Source organism: Somniosus microcephalus, chromosome 2, assembly GCF_052327205.1.
Source record: "Somniosus microcephalus isolate GS21.2 chromosome 2, FLI_Smic_1.0, whole genome shotgun sequence".
Taxonomy (NCBI): Eukaryota; Metazoa; Chordata; class Chondrichthyes; order Squaliformes; family Somniosidae; genus Somniosus; species Somniosus microcephalus.
Window position 1 is genome coordinate 170,235,869 of NC_140988.1, and position 16,137 is coordinate 170,252,005.

General features: G+C 49.1%; 1 protein-coding gene across 6 annotated transcripts in view; it reads left to right on the plus strand.

Annotated features, from left to right (window-relative positions):
- The window catches only part of cc2d2a (coiled-coil and C2 domain containing 2A), a 317,140-nt gene that overhangs the window by 259,500 nt on the left and 41,503 nt on the right, over positions 1–16,137 (plus strand). For all 6 annotated transcript variants that reach the window (XM_085966208.1, XM_085966216.1, XM_085966224.1 and 3 more), the window contains 4 exons: positions 3,105–3,194; positions 4,901–5,014; positions 6,303–6,437; positions 6,831–6,953. In XM_085966208.1, the coding sequence (XP_085822334.1) occupies positions 3,105–3,194; positions 4,901–5,014; positions 6,303–6,437; positions 6,831–6,953 (462 nt within the window). The remainder of the gene's footprint in view (positions 1–3,104; positions 3,195–4,900; positions 5,015–6,302; positions 6,438–6,830; positions 6,954–16,137) is intronic.

The window sequence follows — 16,137 nt, forward strand, 5'->3', positions numbered from 1 at the left end:
TCTCTTTCCCCCCTCCCTGCTTTCCTTTCCCTCCCAGCTCTCTTCCCCACCCTCCCCGCTCTCTTCCCCACCCTCCCCGCTCTCTTCCCCACCCTCCCCGCTCTCTTCCCCACCCTCCCCGCTCTCTTCCCCACCCTCCCCGCTCTCTTCCCCACCCTCCCCGCTCTCATCCCCACCCTCCCCGCTCTCTTCCCCACCCTCCCCGCTCTCATCCCCACCCTCCCCGCTCTCTTCCCTCCCCGCTCTCTTCCCTCCCCGCTCTCTTCCCTCCCCGCTCTCTTCCCTCCCGCTCTCTTCCCCCCCCGCTCTCTTCCCCCCCGCTCTCTTCCCCCCCCCGCTCTCTTCCCCCCCCGCTCTCTTCCCCCCCGCTCTCTGCCCCCCCGCTCTCTTCCCCCCCGCTCTCTTCCCCCCCGCTCTCTTCCCCCCCGCTCTCTTCCCCCCCCGCTCTCTTCCCCCCCCGCTCTCTTTCCCCCCCCCGCTCTCTTTCCCCCCCCCGCTCTCTTTCCCCCCCCCCCGCTTTTTCCCCCCGGCTGTCTTCCCCCCCCCGCTCTCTTCCACCCCCCCCGCTCTCTTCCCCCCCGCTTTCCCCCCCCCCCCCCGCTTTTTCCCCCCCGGCTGTCTTCCCCCCCCCGCTCTCTTCCCCACCGCTCTCTTCCCCCCCCCGCGCTCTCCCCCCCCCGCTCTCTTCCCCCCCCGCTCTCTTCCCCCCCCGCTCTCCCTTCCCCCCGCTCTCTCTTCCCCCCCGCTCTCTCTTCCCCCGCGCTCTCTTCCCCCCGCTCTCTGCCCCCCGCTCTCTTCCCCCCCCCGCTCTCTTCCCCCCCCCGCTCTCTTCCCCCCCGGCTCTCTTCCCCCCCCGCTCTCTTCCCCCCCCCGCTCTTCCCCCCCCGCTCTCTTCCCCCCCGCTCTCTTCCCCCCCCCGCTCTCTTCCCCCCCGCTTTTTCCCCCCCCCCCGCTTTTTCCCCCCCGGCTGTCTTTCCCCCCCCGCTCTCTTCCCCCCCCCGCTCTCTTCCCCCCCCGCTCTCTTCCCCCCCCCGCTCTCTTCCCCCCCGCTCTCTCTTCCCCCCGCTCTCTCTTCCCCCCCGCTCTCTCTTCCCCCCCCGCTCTCTCTTCCCCCCGCTCCCTCTTCCCCCCGCTCTCTCTTCCCCCCCGCTCTCTCTTCCCCCCCGCTCTCTCTTCCCCCCCGCTCTCTCTCCCCCCCCCGCGCTCTCTCTCCCCCGCGCTCTCTCTCCCCCCCGCGCTCTCTCTCCCCCCGCGCTCTCTCTCCCCCCCCGCGCTCTCTCTCCCCCCCCGCGCTCTCTCTCCCCTCCCGCGCTCTCTCTCCCCTCCCGCGCTCTCTCTCCCCTCCCGCGCTCTCTCTCCCCTCCCGGGCTCTCTCTCCCCTCCCCGCTCTCTTCCCCACCCTCCCCGCTCTCTTCCCCACCCTCCCCGCTCTCATCCCCACCCTCCCCGCTCTCTTCCCCACCCTCCCCGCTCTCTTCCCCACCCTCCCCGCTCTCATCCCCACCCTCCCCGCTCTCTTCCCCACCATCCCCGCTCTCTTCCCTCCCCGCTCTCTTCCCTCCCCGCTCTCTTCCCCCCCCCGCTCTCTTCCCCCCCGCTCTCTTCCCCCCCCGCTCTCTTCCCCCCCCGCTCTCTCTTCCCCCCCGCTCCCTCTTCCCCCCGCTCTCTCTTCCCCCCCGCTCTCTCTTCCCCCCCCGCTCTCTCTTCCCCCCCCGCTCTCTCTCCCCCCCCGCGCTCTCTCCCCTCCCGCGCTCTCTCTCCTCCCGCGCTCTCTCTCCCCTCCCGCGCTCTCCCTCCCCTCCCGCGCTCTCCCTCCCCTCCCGCGCTCTCCCTCCCCCCCCGCGCTCTCCCTCCCCCCCCGCGCTCTCCCTCCCCTCCCGCGCGCTCTCTCTCTCCCCTCCCGCGCTCCCTCCCCTCCCCCGCTCGCCCTCCCCTCCCCAGCTCGCCCTCCCCTCCCCCGCTCGCCCTCCCCCCCTCCCCGCTCGCCCTCTCCCCCCTCCCCGCTCGCCCTCCCCCCCCTCGCCCTCTCCCCCCTCCCCGCTCGCCCTCTCCCCCCCGCTCGCCCTCTCCCCCCTCCCCGCTCGCCCTCTCCCCCCCTCCCCGCTCGCCCTCTCCCCCCTCCCCCGCTCGCTCTTTCCCCCTCCCTCTCTTCCCCGCTCCCTCTCTTCCCCCTCCCTCCCCGCTCCCTCTCTTCCCCCTCCCTCCCCGCTCCCTCTCTTCCCCCTCCCTCCCCGCTCCCTCTCTTCCCCCTCCCTCCCCGCTCCCTCTCTTCCCCCTCCCTTCCTCCCCGCTTCCTCTCTTCCCCCTCCCTCCCTCCCTCCCCGCTCCCTCCCTCCTCCCTCCCTACCTCCCCGCTCCCTCTCTTCCCCCTCCCTCTCTTCCCCCTCCCTCCCTCTCTTCCCCCTCCCTCCCTCTCCTCCCCGCTCCCTCTCTTCCCCCTCCCTCCCTCCCTCCCCGCTCCCTCTCTTCCCCCTCCCTCCCTCCCTCCCCGCTCCCTCTCTTCTCCCTCCCCGCTCCCCCTCTTTTCCCCCCCCCCCCCTCCCTGCTCGCTCTCTCTCGCTCTGAAGGCCGCAAAAATACTCGTGTAGATAATAACCACAATATTCTAGGCCAAAGTCCTGGAAATTCCTTTCGTTATAGTCATTGACTTTCGAAAGGTAACCCAAAAGCCCTAGTAGCAGGCTCAGGCAGCAATGGCAACGTGGTTCAGCCCCACTTCCAGCTTCCTCATATATCGTACTGCGCATGCGCGACCGGATTGAGTGCACATGCGCAGAGGGAGTCAAAAAATGCCGTGCAAATAATCACTTTGAATTCTAAAATATGTGTTTGACTTCACTAATAAAAGAAAGAACAGGTTACTGTGAGGCAGCTTGACATATTTTCAGAAAAACCTGTGTTTAAGTAAATGTATATAGAAAATTTTCAACAGAGTCATTTTTTGTTTTATGTCCACTAAAATACATATTTTAAAGCTAATTTATTCTAATTGAAGCATTTGTATCCATGTAAGCATATTTAGATTAGATTATAACACAGGTGACTGTTAATTTCTTAATAAGCATCAATGTAACATTTCTTGACTTTATCTGTGTGTGTTTTAGGAGCTGGTGGCTCGTTATGTTTCTCTGATGCCCTTCCTTCCAGACAGTGTTTCTTTTGCTGGAATCTGCGATTTATGGTGCACTTCAGATGTAAGTAATTGTATATCTTCGTTGCCCTACTTCTGGATTTTTGTGTTCTTAGCTTTTTCTTTTTTTGATTATAAGGAGCAGTTCCATTGTATTTTTGGAGAAATTAAGCAGATGGATTACCCTGGGTTTAAGGCTAGAGTTATTGTGATCTTGGAGTGAACTCCAACTGGTGTTAGACAGCCTCGTAGAAGAGTTTCACACTTCACCACTTTAGCCCATTCAGTAGTCTACTAAATTATACTGGCACATTTGGATTGATGCACACCCAAAACTGCTTTGCATAAATGTAAAAGTGACATTATAATTGCACCCTGAGTGTTCACTGGGAGGCTGAAACTTCCTTACAAGTTTATTGCAATGTAAAGTTAAATTGTACATCATGGACTGCGACACAGAAGCGCAATACTGAAACTCAATTCAGCACTAAATAGCAATCTGATTGAAAGGCCAAATGGATGACTGATGTGAAAGTTAGAAAAATGTCGCACTGGTGTGGTTGATTGAGGGTGTTCTTTTGAGGCTGAGGCTGAGGCCGATCATTGAAACCGAGAAGGGGGCGGTTCCCTCTGCAACTACCTGTATTTTACTTGACCTGGGCCTACTTGATTCTGACACTGGGTGCCACAAAAGGAAATATTCCATTCCTCAGCGCCAAACTCCCTCACTTGATGTGCACAAATTTCACAAAAAGAAAGAAGTGAAATCTACACAAGGACCTTTTCAGGGTCTGACAGAGCTGTAGACATCAAGCAGCTGTTGTAAGACCTGTGATTATGTGTGTGTCATGATTATTCATTGATATACTGTACCAACCTTAGTCAAATGCACTGTATTTGCTATTACAATATTCTGCTTTGTGATTGTGGTACTTTTTGTGTGCTATTCCCAAGTGTTTGTCAATATTCATGTTATGCACATGTCCCCCCCAAACATCCCCAGCATCGAAGCTTTGACCACGCTCGATCAGCTCCGATGGAGCATGCCCGATACGAGACTCCCAAAACAAGCGCTCCGACACGGCAAGAGAGCCCCAGGTGGGCAGAGGAAACACTTCAAGGACACCCTCAAAGCCTCCTTGAAATAGTGTAACCTCCCCACCGACACCTGGGAATCCCTGGCCCAAGACCGCACAAAGCGGAGGAGAAGCATCCGGGAAGGCGCCGAACACCTCGAGTCTCTTCGCCAGGAGCAAGCAGAAGCCAAGCGCAAGGAGCGCACGTCAAGCCAAGCGCAAGGAGTGCACTTCAACCCAAGCACACCACCCACCCGCCCCTTCAACCACCGTCTGCCCCACCTGTGACAGAGACTGTAGGTCCCACATTGGACTCAGTCACCTGAGAACTCATTTTTAGTGTGGAAGCAAGTCATCCTCGGTTCCGAGGGACTGCCTAAGAAGAAGTATGCACATGTCCCCCAAAACACAATACCTCAATGTCTACAGCAGTGACTGGCCCTGAAAAGGCTATTGTGTGCAATTTAACATTTTTGTTTGAACTTTTGCCTTTGTATTATCCTGTTTTTATTTTTGAAAACCTGAATGCTGTGTTTAGATGCCATCCAGCTGTCGGTGAAGAAGTTTAACCTACTTAGACGACACTGTGCAGCTGTCTGGTCCTTTGTGGTTGGGGATACGTTTTGTTATTTTCGTGATTATATAGATTTTTTTTTAAATCAGCATTTTCCTTTCTATCTCTCATTCAATACAGCAATTCCTGAACTTGCTAGCAGGTGATGAAGAGGAACATGCAGTTCTGCTCTGTAACTATTTCCTAGCAATGGGGAAGAAAGCTTGGCTGGTGACAGGAACTGCCATTCCTGAGGTAATAGGCTGTTTGTTCTTCATTACCATGTTTGCAGAGTTTCCATAGAGAGATTAATTCTTCAGTCACAGCAGCAAACCTTCTCATAAAATGATGATTGCTATCATTTTATATTATAAAATAAATTGAGTATAGAGGATTAAGAAGTGATTAACTGAGGTATTTTAAGATGAATAAAAGAGTTGATAGTTTCTCTCCATGTGAGGGGGTCCAGAACAAGGGGGTATAACCTTAAAATTAGAGCTAGGCCATTCAGGGGTGATGTCAGGAAGCGCTTCTTCACACAAAGGGTAGTGGAAATGTGGAACTCTATCCATCAAAAACCGGTTGAGGCTCAGTCAATTGAAAATTTCAAAACTGAGATTGATAAATTTTTATTGGGTAAGGGTATTAAGAGTTATGGAACCAAAACGGGGAGATGGAGTTAAGATACAGATCAGCCATGATCTAATTGAATGGCAGAACAAGCTCAAGGATGGCCAGCTCCTGTTCTTATGTTCCTATCCTTGCAGTTCACCATATGATCCAGTTGGTAAATGCACCATGTGGTGTAGAACGGAGCCATACAAACCAGAAAAAGTCCCAAGTTTGACTCCTGACCCAAGTCGTTAGCTGATCTCAACCAGAGAGGCAGAGGGGGTACTGCAACTGACCTGGGCTGTCACTTCCAATTATTATCCAGTGACCCCTACCAGAACGTGCACATGAGCAGGGGCTTGAGAACTGAATCAGGCTCAGCTATTGTGCCCTCCGTACTGGATATTCTTTCAGCACTCGCTGTCCAGGCTCACATGTGAAGAATGATCATTTGAGGGGAGGGGTGAACATAATCTGTAAAAATGCACACCAGCATTTTTTCACAACCTCAGGATCGGAGCAAGGGGAGAAAATTGTGGATGGGAGAGCAGTGTTAAAATCTTTTACAAATTCTGATTCTTCATATATTTACTTCAACAGTTTTGGCATTTGTTAGTAGTAATGTACAGTATGAAATTCAAGAACTATAATAAACTGGGTGAACAGTTCCCCACGTATGAAAGGCAAGTTAATTCTCAATGAGTGTGCAGTAATGTTGTTAAAATGATTAATCCTTCTATTAACATGGAAGCTATTGCACATGACAAGTGTGGAGCAGACTTGTTGCTCCCTGCACTGCCCCCAAATCAATCATTACATTCTCTATGTTTTCTCTCATATTTATGAACTTCTCATTTGCTGTCTCGCAATCATTCCGTTAGTCGATTAAAAAAAACATTCACTGTAAAACAATGCTCAAATTTATTTTCAGGGTCCAACGGCATACGTGCTGACGTATGAACAGAGCCAGTATGTGATCTGGAATGCCACCACTGGACAGTACTATGGACAGTTTGATGCATTCTGTCCATTGCAGAGTGTCAGCTGCTTGGTTAGTGCTGACAATGTAAGTCTCGCTTAAACATTCTCCTAGAAATGATGAGTGAAATCCAGCAAAGTAATCGAGTTATTAGTCCCACCAATCCCACCAGTCCCACTAGTCCCATTCATCTAAATCCTGAAAGTTGATTGAGCTCAATCAACAGACTGTTTTTGATCTAATGTTCTAATTTGTTTACTTTGAAGATTTATTTGCTGCTTAAAAACTACAGCTTCCAAACAAAAACCTGCTGAACTTCCATCAGCTGCACAAGTTACATTCCTAGCCTGTACTTGCTGCAAAGTCTGGTTAATCAATCAGTGCTTTACATTGTTGCTGTTTTCCCACATAAAAGTAATGTACAAGAAATGTTCAGGTACCATTTTTTCTCTGTGCTAATCCATAGGATTTATTTTCTAGGTCTGGTTCAACACGCAGAAATATGACACTGTTATGAGAATACATTTTGACACGAGCAAGTCAAACTTCTGGAAGCCATTTTTTTCACGAAGCTTTCCTTTTCCAGGCTTGTCTAGTGTTCAGGTACGGTGGTGTAAATCATAGAATCGTAGAATGGTTACAACACGGAAGAAGGCCATTCGGCCCATCAAGCCCTTGCCAGCTCTCTGCAAGAGCACTTCAGCGAGTCCCACTCCCCCGCCCTTTACCCGTAGCCCTGCAAATTTATTTCCTTCGTGTACTTATCCAACTCCCTTTTGAAAGCCGTGATTGAATCTGCCTCCACCACCCTTTCAGGCAGTGCATTCCAAAACTTAACCACTCGCAGCGTAAAAAAGTTTTTTCTTACGTCGCCTTTGGTTCTTTTCCGGATCACCTTAAATCTGTGTCCTCTAGTTCTCGACTGTTCTGCCAATGGGAACAGTTTCCCTCTATCTACTCTGTCAAGACCCCTCATGATTTTGAACACCTCTATCAAATCTCCTCTCATTCTTCTCTGCTTCAAGGAGAAGAACCAGTTGATATCAATGTAACTGAAGTCCCTCATTCCTGGAATCATTCTCATAAATCTTTTCTGCACCCTCACTAAGGCCTTCACATCCTCCTAAAGTGTGGTGCCCAGAATTGGACACAGTACTGCAGTTGGGGCCGAACCAGTGTTTTATACAGGTTCATCATAATTTCTACACTTATGTTTTTTAAGACTACCATAATATGGATAAAATATTTGCAAGAAATGGCCGAAATACTATACATAGGTTCTTATGTTCATTAATAAATAGGCATTCTTATTATGAACACAGCTAGCTTTTGCTTGTTACTTTATTGAGCACATGTGGACTAGGTACAGTATCTGTAGAGGCTTCCATCTTGACTGCTGCCTTGTGGGTAGCCGAGTGCCTCATGGGTAATGTAGCCTTAATATATATACAGCTGGGTAGTGTAGTCTTATATACAGCTCTACACAGCTCTACGGCTCCACCTAGTGTCCACTATAGAATGACATGTTATTGATCATTACATAGCTGACAAAAAAAGTGCAGTGGCATTGTTTTATCACCTTGTTATATATATCTATATCGTGAATAAATTATGATGTATGTGTGTGTAGTCAATTGTGAAGGGCACTCTGGAGTATTGACTGCAGGGTTGGAATGCAAACCAATTAGCCCAGCTGTATTATTGACTGATCATGGCAGTGGCTATTAAAGTACGATTTTATTGCCATGCATTAAAAAGTAAATAAATATAAAAAGGTATAGTCTAATGAGGTAAGAAGGAATTAACTGGGCAGAAAAGTTAGCACACCAGTTGACAGATCAGCAGAGGAAAATCTTCAAATATGAGTTGAATAGAATACAAAATAAATATATTCCTATAAGGCAAACAGTTAGCAGATGCAAGTCAATGTAGATAAGTGTGAGGTAGAAACATAGAAACATAGAAGATAGGAGCTGGAGTAGGCCATTCGGCCCCTCGAGCCTGCTCCGCCATTCAATGCGATCATGGCTGATCATCCAAATTCAGTACCCTGTCCCTGCTTTCTCCCCATATCCCTTGATCCCTTTAGCCTTAAGAAATATATCCAACTCCTTCTTGAATATATTTAATGAATTGGCCTCGACTGCCTTCTGTGGTAGAGAATTCCACAGGTTCACTGGGTGAAGAAATTCCTCCTCATCTCTGTCCTAAATGGCTTACCCCTTATCCTTAGACTGTGACCCCTGGTTCTGGACTCCCCGACCATCGGGAACATCCTTCCTGCATCTAGTCTGTCTAGTCCTGTTAGAATTTTATAAGTCTCAATGAGAACCCCTCTCATTCTTCTAAACTCCAGCGAGTACAAGCCCAATCGACCCAATCTCTCCTCATACGTCATTCCTGCCATCCCAGGTATCAGCCTGGTGAATCTTCGCTGCACTCCTTCCATGGCAAGAACATCCTTCCTCAGATAAGGCGACCAAAACTGCACACAATACTCAAGATGTGGTCTCACCAAGGCCCTGTACAACTGCAGCAAGACATCCTTGTTCCTGTACTCAAACCCTCTCGCTACGAAGGCCAACATACCATTTGCCTTCTTAACCGCCTGCTGCACCTGCATGCTTACCTTCAGCGACTGGTGCACAAGGACGCCCAGGTCTCGTTGCACTTCCCCTTCTCCAAATCTATTGCCATTCAGATAATAATCTGCCTCCTTGTTTTTGACACTAAAGTGGATAACCTCGCATTTATCCACGTTATATTGCATCTGCCCAATCGCGCATCCTGTCCAAATCATTCTGGAGTTTCTCGGCATCCTCCTCACAGCACACACGCCCACCCAGCTTTGTGTCGTCTGCAAACCTGGAGATATTACATCTAGTTCCCTCGTCCAGATCATTAATATATATTGTGAATAGCTCGGGTCCAAGGACAGATCCCTGCGGTACCCCACTAGTCACTGCCTGCCACTCAGAAAAAGAGCCATTTATTCCAACTCTTTGCTTTCTGTCTGCCAACCAGTTCTCTATCCAAGTCAATACCTTGCCCCAATCTCATGTGCCTTAACTTTACACGCTAATCTCTTATGCGGGAACTTATCGAAAGCCTTTTGAAAGTCCAAATACACCACATCCACTGGTTCTCCCTTATCTATTTTACCAGTTACCTTTTGTAAATCCATGTTGACTTTGTCCGATCCTGTCACTGGTTTCCAAGTGCTCTGCTGTTACATCTTTTATAATGGACTCTAGCATTTTCCCCACTACCAATGTCAGGCTCACCGGTCTGTAATTCCCCGTTTTCTCTCTACCACCTTTTTTGAACAGTGGGGTAACATTAGCTACCCGCCAATCCATGGGTACTGTTCCAGAGTCTATCGAATTTTGGAAGATGACCAGCAATGCATCTACTAGTTCTAGGGCCACTTCCTTAAGTACCCTAGGATGTAGATTATCAGGCCCAGGGGATTTATCGGCCTTCAATCCCGTCAATTTCTCTAACACCATTTCCCTACAAATACTGATTTCTGTCAGTTCCTCCTTTTCATTAGACCCTATGTTCCCCAACATCTCTGGGAGGTTATTTGTGTCCTCTTTTTTGAAGACAGAACCAAAGTATGTATTTAATTGGTCAGCCATTTCTTTGTTCCCCATTATAAATTCCCCTGATTCTGACTGCAAGGGACCTACACTTGACTTCACCAATCTTTTTCTCTTCACATATCTATAAAAGCTTTTACAGTCAGCCCTCTTAATCCCTTTGTCCTCCTTTGTTGAATCCTAAACTGCTCCCAATCCTCAGGTTTACTGCTTTTTCTGGCCAATTTATATGTCCTCTTCTTGGATCTTATGCTATCCCTAATTTCCCTTGTTAGCCACGGTTGAGTCACTTTTTTGTTTTATTTTTATGCCAAACTGGGATGAACAATTTCTGTAGTTCATCCATGCGATCTTTGAATGTTTGCCATTGTCTATCCACCTTCAACCTTTTGAGTGACATTCCCTAATCAATCCTACCCAACTAGCGCCTCATACCATCGTAGGTTCCTTTATTTATATTCAGGACCCTAGTCTCTGAGTCAACTACTTCACTCTCCATCTTAATGAAGAATTCTATCATATTATCATCGCTCCGACCCAAAGGGCCTCGCACAACAAGATTGCTAATTAATCCTTTCTCATTACATAATACCCAGTCTAAGATGGCCTGATATCTACTTGGTTCCTCGACATATTGGTCCAGGAAACCATCCCGTAAACACTCCAGGAATTCCTCCTCCACAGTATTGTTACTAATTTGGTTAGCCCAATCTATATGTAGATTAAAGTCACCCATGATAACTGCTGTGCCCTTATTGCACGCTTCTCTAATTTCCCTTTTAATGCCATCCCCGACCTCCGCATTACTGTTTGGAGGTCTATATACCACTCCCACTAACGTTTTCTGCCCCTTGGTATTTCTCAGTTCTACCCATACAGATTCCACATCATCAGAGCTAATATCCTTCCTTACAATTGTGTTAATCCCCTCTTTAACCAGCAATGCTACCCCACCTCCTTTTCCTTTTTGCCAATCTTTCCTGAATATTGAATACCCCTGGATGTTGAGTTCCCAGCCTTGGCCACCCTGGATCCATGTTTCCGTAATCCCAATCATATCATATTCGTTTACCTCTATTTGCGCAGCGAATTCATCCACCTTATTACGAATGCTCCTCGCATGAAGACACAAAGCTTTCAGGCTTGTTTTTTTAACGCTCTTAGATCTTTTAGAATTATTATTTACTGTGGCCATGTTTGATTTAAACCCTTGATTTCTCTGACTGCCACTTTTGTTTTTCTCCTTCCTGTCTTTTTCTTTTATCCTTGTTTCCCTTTCCTCTGTCTCCCCGCTCAGGTTCCCAACCCCCTGCCATTTTAGTTTAAACCCTCCCCCACAGCACTAGCAAACACTCCCCCCTAGGACATCGGTCCCGGCCCTGCCCAGGTGCAAACCGTCCGTTTTGTACTGGTCCCACCTCCCCCAGAACCGGAATTTGAATCCCTCCCCCTTGCACCATTCCTCTAGCCACGTATTCATCTGAAATATCCTTCTATTTCTACTCTGACTAGCACGTGGCACTGGTAGCAATCCTGAGATTACTACCTTTGAGGTCCTATTTTTTAATTTACCTCCTAACTCCCTATATTCAGCTTTTAGGATCGCATCCCGGTTTTTACCTATATCGTTGGTGCCTATATGCACCACGACAACTGGCTGTTCACCCTCCCCTTCCAAAATGTTCTGCAGCCGCTCTGAGACATCCTTGACCCTTGCACCAGGGAGGCAACACACCATCCTGGAGTCTCGTTTGCGGCCGCAGAAACACCTATCTATTCCCCTTACAATAGAATCCCCTATCACTATAGCTCTCCCACTCTTTTTCCTCCCGTCCTGTGCAGCAGAACCACCCCTGGTGCCAGGAAGTTGGCTGCTGCTACCTTCCCCTGGTAAGCCATCCCCCCCATCAGTATCCAAAGTGGTATATCTGTTTGAGAGGGGGATGGCCACAGGGGACTCCTGCACTACCTGCCTGCGCCTACTACGCTGCCTGTTGGTCACCCATTCCCTTTCTGCCTGTGCAACCTTTGCCTGCGGTGTGACCAACTGCTTAAACGTGATATCCACGACGTCTTCAACATCGCCAATGGTCCTGCATATATCCAATTGCAGCTCCAGCGCCGCAATGCGGTCTGCCAGTAGCTGCAGCTGGATACACTTCCTGCACACATGGTTGTCAGGAACACAGGAAGTGTCCCTAAGTTCCCACATAGCGCAGGAGGAGCATACCACGGGGCCGTGCTCTCCTGTCATGATTTACCCTTTAATTAATTCAAAACAAATTAAATCAAATCAATCCCACCAATTACACTACAGTTAAATGATATATTTAAGGGCCCTGGTTTACAAACAGTCCCTGCTACACCACAGAGAGCTTAGAAAGTATAAACCACAGAGTTTAAGTTTAAAAAAGAGAGAAATACTGACCAACCAATCATACATTTTAGGAGAATAAACCGGAATGCGAGTATATGATCGAGACACTGACCAGTGTGGATGTATAGAGAGCAAGGGTTCAATAGAGACACTGACCAGTGTGGGTGTATAGAGAGCAAGGGTGGGTGTATAGAGAGCAAGGGTTCAACAGAGACACTGACCAGTGTGGATGTATAGAGAGCAAGGGTTCAATAGAGACACTGACCAGTGTGGATGTACAGAGAGCAAGGGTTCAATCGAGACACTGACCAGTGTGGGTGTACAGAGAGCAAGGGTTCAATAGAGACACTGACCAGTGTGGGTGTATAGAGAGCAAGGGTTCAATCGAGACACTGACCAGTGTGGGTGTACAGAGAGCAAGGGTTCAATAGAGACACTGACCAGTGTGGGTGTACAGAGAGCAAGGGTTCAATAGAGACACTGACCAGTGTGGGTGCACAGAGAGCAAGGGTTCAATAGAGACACTGACCAGTGTGGGTGAAAAGAGAGCAAGGGTTCAATAGAGACACTGACCAGTGTGGGTGTATAGAGAGCAAGGGTTCAATAGAGACACTGACCAGTGTGGGTGTATAGAGAGCAAGGGTTCAATCGAGACACTGACCAGTGTGGGTGTATAGAGAGCAAGGGTTCAATAGAGACACTGACCAGTGTGGGTGTATAGAGAGCAAGGGTTCAATAGAGACACTGACCAGTGTGGGTGTATAGAGAACAAGGGTTCAATCGAGACACTGACCAGTGTGGGTGTATAGAGAGCAAGGGTTCAATAGAGACACTGACCAGTGTGGGTGTACAGAGAGCAAGGGTTCAATAGAGACACTGACCAGTGTGGGTGTATAGAGAGCAAGGGTTCAATAGAGACACTGACCAGTGTGGGTGTATCGAGAGCAAGGGTTCAACAGAGACACTGACCAGTGTGGGTGTACAGAGAGCAAGGGTTCAATCGAGACACTGACCAGTGTGGGTGTATAGAGAGCAAGGGTTCAATCGAGACACTGACCAGTGTGGATGTACAGAGAGCAAGGGTTCAATAGAGACACTGACCAGTGTGGGTGTATAGAGAGCAAGGGTTCAATAGAGACACTGACCAGTGTGGGTGTACAGAGAGCAAGGGTTCAATAGAGACACTGACCAGTGTGGGTGTATAGAGAGCAAGGGTTCAATAGAGACACTGACCAGTGTGGGTGTATGGAGAGCAAGGGTTCAATAGAGACACTGACCAGTGTGGGTGTACAGAGAGCAAGGGTTCAATAGAGACACTGACCAGTGTGGGTGTATAGAGAGCAAGGGTTCAATAGAGACACTGACCAGTGTGGGTGTATGGAGAGCAAGGGTTCAATAGAGACACTGACCAGTGTGGGTGTACAGAGAGCAAGGGTTCAATAGAGACACTGACCAGTGTGGGTGTATAGAGAGCAAGGGTTCAATAGAGACACTGACCAGTGTGGGTGTACAGAGAGCAAGGGTTCAATAGAGACACTGACCAGTGTGGGTGTATAGAGAGCAAGGGTTCAATAGAGACACTGACCAGTGTGGGTGTATAGAGAGCAAGGGTTCAATAGAGACACTGACCAGTGTGGGTGTACAGAGAACAAGGGTTCAATAGAGACACTGACCAGTGTGGGTGTATAGAGAGCAAGGGTTCAATAGAGACACTGACCAGTGTGGGTGTATAGAGAACAAGGGTTCAATAGAGACACTGACCAGTGTGGGTGTATAGAGAGCAAGGGTTCAATAGAGACACTGACCAGTGTGGGTGTACAGAGAGCAAGGGTTCAATAGAGACACTGACCAGTGTGGGTGTATAGAGAGCAAGGGTTCAATAGAGACACTGACCAGTGTGGATGTACAGAGAACAAGGGTTCAATAGAGACACTGACCAGTGTGGATGTATAGAGAGCAAGGGTTCAATAGAGACACTGACCAGTGTGGGTGTATAGAGAGCAAGGGTTCAATAGAGACACTGACCACTGTGGGTGTATAGAGAGCAAGGGTTCAATAGAGACACTGACCAGTGTGGATGTATAGAGAGCAAGGGTTCAATAGAGACACTGACCAGTGTGGGCGTATAGAGAACAAGGGTTCAATAGAGACACTTACCAGCGTGGGTGTACAGAGAACAAGGGTTCAACAGAGACACTGACCAGTGTGGGTGTATAGAGAGCAAGGGTTCAATAGAGACACTGACCAGTGTGGGTGTATAGAGAACAAGGGTTCACTAGAGACACTGACCAGTGTGGGTGTACAGAGAACAAGGGTTCAATAGAGACACTGACCAGTGTGGGTGTACAGAGAACAAGGGTTCAATAGAGACACTGACCAGTGTGGGTGTACAGAGAGCAAGGGTTCAATAGAGACACTGACCAGTGTGGGTGTATAGAGAGCAAGGGTTCAATAGAGACACTGACCAGTGTGGGTGTACAGAGAGCAAGGGTTCAATAGAGACACTGGCCAGTGTGGATGTATAGAGAGCAAGGGTTCAATCGAGACACTGACCAGTGTGGGTGTATAGAGAGCAAGGGTTCAATAGAGACACTGACCAGTGTGGGTGTACAGAGAGCAAGGGTTCAATAGAGACACTGACCAGTGTGGGTGTATAGAGAGCAAGGGTTCAATAGAGACACTGACCAGTGTGGGTGTATAGAGAGCAAGGGTTCAATCGAGACACTGACCAGTGTGGGTGTATAGAGAGCAAGGGTTCAATAGAGACACTGACCAGTGTGGATGTATAGAGAACAAGGGTTCAATCGAGACACTGACCAGTGTGGGTGTATAGAGAGCAAGGGTTCAACAGAGACACTGACCAGTGTGGGTGTATAGAGAGCAAGGGTTCAATCGAGACACTGACCAGTGTGGGTGTATAGAGAGCAAGGGTTCAATAGAGACACTGACCAGTGTGGATGTATAGAGAACAAGGGTTCAATCGAGACACTGACCAGTGTGGGTGTATAGAGAGAAAGGGTTCAATAGAGACACTGACCAGTGCGGGTGTATAGAGAGCAAGGGTTCAATCGAGACACTGACCAGTGTCGATGTATAGAGAGCAAGGGTTCAATAGAGACACTGACCAGTGTGGGTGTATAGAGAGCAAGGGTTCAATCGAGACACTGACCAGTGTGGATGTATAGAGAGCAAGGGTTCAATCGAGACACTGACCAGTGTGGATGTATAGAGAGCAAGGGTTCAATAGAGACACTGACCAGTGTGGGTGTGCAGAGAGCAAGGGTTCAATCGAGACACTGACCAGTGTGGATGTATAGAGAGCAAGGGTTCAATAGAGACACTGACCAGTGTGGGTGTATAGAGAGCAAGGCTTCAATCGAGACACTGACCAGTGTGGGTGCATAGAGAGCAAGGGTTCAATCGAGACACTGACCAGTGTGGGTGTATAGAGAGCAAGGGTTCAATAGAGACACTGACCAGTGTGGGTGTACAGAGAGCAAGGGTTCAATAGAGACACTGACCAGTGTGGGTGTATAGAGAGCAAGGGTTCAATAGAGACACTGACCAGTGTGGGTGTATAGAGAGCAAGGGTTCAATAGAGACACTGACCAGTGTGGGTGTACAGAGAACAAGGGTTCAATAGAGACACTGACCAGTGTGGGTGTATAGAGAGCAAGGGTTCAATAGAGACACTGACCAGTGTGGGTGTATAGAGAACAAGGGTTCAATAGAGACACTGACCAGTGTGGGTGTATAGAGAGCAAGGGTTCAATAGAGACACTGACCAGTGTGGGTGTACAGAGAGCAA